This window comes from Sinocyclocheilus rhinocerous, unplaced genomic scaffold (genome assembly GCF_001515625.1).
Source record: "Sinocyclocheilus rhinocerous isolate Xijiao unplaced genomic scaffold, SAMN03320098_v1.1 scaffold705, whole genome shotgun sequence".
Classification (NCBI taxonomy): domain Eukaryota; kingdom Metazoa; phylum Chordata; class Actinopteri; order Cypriniformes; family Cyprinidae; genus Sinocyclocheilus; species Sinocyclocheilus rhinocerous.
The window spans coordinates 68835-74133 of record NW_015630576.1 but is presented as its reverse complement, the minus strand read 5'-3'; the positions used below and the strand labels follow the sequence as shown (position 1 = coordinate 74133).

The following is a 5299-nucleotide window of genomic DNA, read 5'->3' as shown; positions in this document are numbered from 1 at the left end:
GGCCTACTGATTTTTTATATATATATATATATATATATATATATATAGATGGATGGATGGATGGATAGATAGTACAATTATATAGATAATTATATCTATAGATAGATAATTATTCATATAATAATAATAATAAATCTTTAATAAAATTACATATAAATTGTACATACAAAGTATACTAATATTTATGTAGTACATAGATATGAAATATTAAAAATGATATATAATGATTTTAAATAAAATGTAATATAAAAACAAATTAAGTACACTAATATTTATGTAGATAGATAGATAGATAGATAGATAGTTCTTCTTCCTCTTTTTTCCCTGTCTATTATCTGTAGACCAGTGCATTCTTGCATGGGCCGCTGTGTTCGAGGCGCGCGCGCGCGCGTGTGTTTGGTTCACTCCTCCACGGCGCAGGATCTCTCCATTGCTTCCGCGGAAGAACCCGTCTCTGCTGTCCCACTAAAGATGGAGCTGTCTGCGGCAGGGGACCGAGTGTTTGCCGCTGAGGCCATCCTGAAGCGCCGCATCCGTAAGGTCAGTGTGTTTATTATTAAAACTCGTTTTATTTCCTTTCACTGCGGCCTACAGACGCACTAAACTTCAGCCCTGCAGCCCGAGCGCAGTGCACTGACTGAACAGAGCACCATGCTTTCCTATGCAATCATAAAACCGCTCGTATTACGCGCAGTTGTGTATGCATTCATTTTTAGGACACTAATTTGACAGTTGCTCATTTTTTAGCTCCGTGTAGTGTGTAAGGTCGTTTAGCTTGGAGCGGCGCCAGCTGGAGCTGGTGCTGTTAGCTCGTTAGCTTTTTTGTGTCTGCCCGGAGTGCAAATTTTTGACAAAGGCCGGTTCGTCTGACACCCCATCGACACTGCAGGCGTGCGACGCGACGCTACCCAACTAGAACGCTAGCACTATAGCTTAAGCTGAGGAGCTCTTTACAGTGCGTTATAATTAATCAAACAGCGCATTTCGCGCGTTTGCAGGATGATAGTTTCGCAAATTTATAATGGAATGTTTACGTTCTATAGGCTATCTGTGCGTCGCGTCGCGTAGCAACCACTCGTTATTGCGTTCAACTTGCTGTTTGTTTTTGTTTTCAGTGCGACCGGCGATTTTTTTCAGGGACGGTACGGAACAAAATGTTGGTTGTCAAATGACCAGCATCCCCTGATACTAAATACATGAAAGAACTTTTTGTATCTTGTGTTACACTACGCATGCGCGTACATTTGATTGAGTTCGTTACTGAATGGACATATTTTAATATTGCATTTATGGGGTCAGGATTATGTAAAGGAGTAGTTTACCCTAATTTGGGGCGTTTTTGTCAACATTTACTCTCTTCCAAGATTACATGACTTACTATCTTCAGTGGAACTGAAGAAAAATTTTCCCATACAATGGAAAAGGCATCTTAAAAGTGGTGCACATGAGTATATCTCAAGTTCTCTAGTCTTAAATTAGTTTTGTCATATTGACTAATTCACAACCCTAAATAGGACAAGCGGTTTGAAGGATGAATGGATATGGACTACTTTTAGTTTTATGATATATTTACACTGCGTTTTTAAACTCTAAAGCATCATCTGTATAGAACACGTTGAGTAAAGATTCTTAAAGAATATATTTTCACGTGTTTCATTAAAAAAAATAACAGCATATGGTTTAATAACCGCAGGAAAGAGAGTAAATAATGACAGATTGATCATGATGAAATATTCCGTCAATAAAAGATATCTTCCAGAAATGTTGGGAACTGAATCTGCTCTGTCTTTTGACTTTTCTATAGGGACGGATGGAGTACCTAGTGAAATGGAAAGGATGGGCAATAAAGTAAGTGAACAGAAATTTGATTCATTAGTTAAGTTTTGTATATCTAATAAGTCATGGATGTTAAATGTTCTGTATATTTTGCAGGTACAGCACATGGGAACCTGAGGAGAACATCCTAGATGAACGACTCGTTGCAGCATTTGAACAAAAGTGAGTTGTGTGTTGAGGATTTTTGCTCCTGATTAACATATTAACAAAGGAAATTGACTTCTACAAAATATCAACTCATGCGATCATGAGCGTTAAATTCGTTTGTGACAGTTGGCGCTTCTGTTTGAAGTGGTCTCCCTGATTCAGAGCTAGATCTCTGAAGAACTCTTTCCTGCATACCCACAGGAAGCATTCACACAGACATCTGCAGCCACATCACATGAATACTCAAGTCACAGTCTGAAGTAAAACTTTGTAGTCATGCTTTTGCTCAAGTGGATGTTTGAAACTGGCACAAACAGTGCAAACACTGACATAATCACAAACCCTTTTAACAACTCGTATTTTTACACAGAGAGCGGGAGCAGGAGATGTATGGACCTAAAAAGAGAGGCCCGAAACCTAAAACGTTGCTTCTGAAGGTACGTCAGCAATACCAACTGACTGAAAATAAATGTATTTTATGGTGTGCAAAGTCATCTAGTTAACTTGTTTTGGAAATATGCTTTTAAAATATAAAAAATTATCCCAAAATTAAAAGCCTGTCATCATTCCCATTCTGTCATTCCCAATCCATAAGACTTTTGTTTATCTTCTAAACACAAATTGAGGTATTTTTAATTAAACCTGTCAAATTTCTGTCCCTCCAATGAAAGTCGACTATAGAGGTCTGTGCAGGATTAATTTTTCATTTTCTGCTAAAAATAAGTTTCTTCCCACTTATCCCACATGCAGAGATCTACGTGGATATTTCAGTCCTGTTTCAGTATGATTCTCTCTCCCTCAGGTGTCCTAGGATTTTTTTACCCAGTTCGCACACACGTGATTCTGACCTTGTTGCTGCAGGCAAAAGCAAGGCTCTTTCCATTGCTGTCATATACAACCCGAAATCTATGGAAGAATATTCAGGACTTTTTTCAAAAGCAATTGCAAATTGTACTCTCAATTGCGTTTTCCACATGTGGGCGCATAAATTGTGACATAATCCAAATGCAATTGCAAATCTTGCATTACCGTTTGCATTTTTGCTTTCGCGAACGCACAGTGACTGCCACATTTCAAATGAAAAAGCAAAGTCCATTTGCAACTGTATTTCCCATGTCTTACGAGTTATGAGCCTGTCATATTTAAATAGCAATATTAATTACCACATTTGCTTTTTCACTCTCTCTGCGTCGCGCATGCAACCTGCCAAAACTCAAATGGAATTGCAATTCCTTTTGCATTTGAATTTCCGATGTCTACACGGAAAGCTGTCAATCAATGTGAAGGGGCGGGTCTATACTAGGGGGCGTGTTTGTATTGGGTGGTGACGTCACTCACAGACGACTGTGCCGAATCTTTGATGAGTGGAGGTAATCGGTAAAGGCTCCGCTAAAGGCAGCTGCTAATCAGTTAGTACATGTGCCAACGAACAGACAATTTCTTGGCACAATACATAATTCTGTTTTTTTTTTACCCCAAATGCAGCGATTATCCCCTGCTAACAACGGGATCAACAACGGTACACACGATAGGTCAATATTCACTATTACCCGAACATTTTCACCTGTCTTCTTAACATCTCTCCCTGTTTCTCTCACTCTGGTTGATGCAAGTAAACAGACAGCGCAATTTATACACTTATGGTTTCCTACAAATGTAGAAAATACAAAAGATTAGGCTACAACACTGTATAACTTCACTGAACTAAATTATACACATATGCAAATCACATTTCTTATGAATATACATTTATTAACAATAAAGATTAAAAATAAGAAAGATGCACATTACAAATAAGTCGTTGTAAATGAGAAACTGTGATGAGTCGTGCAGCAGTAATAACGTAACAAAAACATACAATTTCAAGCAAAATTATCATATTTATTCAAGTATTAAACATTTATAAGTTTAATTAAATGTCAGTAATGAACTGCATAAATTATAGCGTTCACGAAGAAGGTCCTCTGTCCCAAACGCGTACAGCTATAGTGGATATACAGTATACAACTCCCCATCAGTAGTTGTATACTGCCACCTGCTGGCGCAGTTGTGTAACTTAGAGAACAACTTTTGTTATGTTGAGTTCGTCAGAAAATTAAGTCGTGATCACGAGAAAACAATTTCTGTTATGTCACGAGAAAACAAGAAGGAAAAAAAAAAATGCATGGCCGCTTAGAACTTCCGTAGTAATAGAGAGTGTGTCACCTGCCTCAAGATCTTTTACTGTTTGCACTCCGATTGAGGCACATAAACAAACAGTGCAAATCTGCACATATTTACCTATTTGCCACCTAAATCTTATTCCTATCTTATAATAGAGCACCTGCCTCAAGATCTCTCAGTCTGTTTACACTCCAATTGATGCACGTGACAAAACAGACAATGCTGCTACTCCTGCTCTGCCTGCCCTAGATGAGTCTTCACTTTACACCAACGATCTAGGCGCAGCTGTCACAGAACATGCCGCAGCCAAAGTGAATTAATATTAAAAATCATGTGCATCAATCGCAGTGTCCGGTGGCTGTACACGGTGAGAGATCTGAGACTTGCGCGACGCTTTGGTGCCACGGGACGCGTGCTCCATAACGGATTAAAACTGTTCAAATATGAAATAATATAAAGTATATAAGGTGGAAAATAGGTAAATAAATATAGATTGGCACTGTTTTTTTTTTTTTTTTCAAACAGTAAAAAATATTGAGGCAGGTGTGACGCGCTCTTTTACAGATTAAAAGAAAGGAATAAAATGTACTGTAATAATACTGTCTGTTTACTTGCATCAATCGGAGTGAGAGAAACAGGGAGAAATGACTTGGGTAAAGTTGGTTTTATATTCGCACATTCACACATTTCCGCGTTCAATAACTTTCTAATTAGCCTATATGTGCAATAAAGTTATTTTTTGCAAATTCTAATCAGCGACATCATTGTCAACCTACTAAATGTTGAGACAGGTGAAAAGCGTTTGGTTAATAGTGAATATTGACCTATCGTGCGTACCGTTGTTGATCCCGCTGTTAGCAGGGGATAATCGCTGTATTTGGGGTAAAAAAGACAGAATTATGTATTGTGCCAAGAAATTGTCGGTTCGTTGACACAGGTACTAACTGATTAGCAGCTGCCTTTAGCGGAGCCTTTACCGATTACCTCCACTCATCAAAGATTCGGCACTGTCGTCTGTGAGTGACGTCACCTCCCAATACAAACACGCCCCATAGTATAGTCCCGCCCCTCACATTGATTGACAGCTTTCCGTGTAGACATCGGAAATTCAAATGCAAAAGGAATTGCAATTCCATTTGAGTTTTGGCAGGTT

General features: G+C 38.5%; 1 protein-coding gene across 1 annotated transcript in view; it reads left to right on the top strand.

Moving 5' to 3' along the window:
* The first annotated feature begins 400 nt into the window (after nucleotides 1-400).
* Nucleotides 401-5299, top strand: part of cbx6b (chromobox homolog 6b) — an 8732-nt gene continuing 3833 nt past the window's right edge. Inside the window, exons 1-4 of the mRNA XM_016553077.1 lie at nucleotides 401-540; nucleotides 1805-1848; nucleotides 1933-1998; nucleotides 2354-2420. Coding sequence (XP_016408563.1) covers nucleotides 472-540; nucleotides 1805-1848; nucleotides 1933-1998; nucleotides 2354-2420 — 246 coding nt within the window. The 5' untranslated portion in view covers nucleotides 401-471. The remainder of the gene's footprint in view (nucleotides 541-1804; nucleotides 1849-1932; nucleotides 1999-2353; nucleotides 2421-5299) is intronic.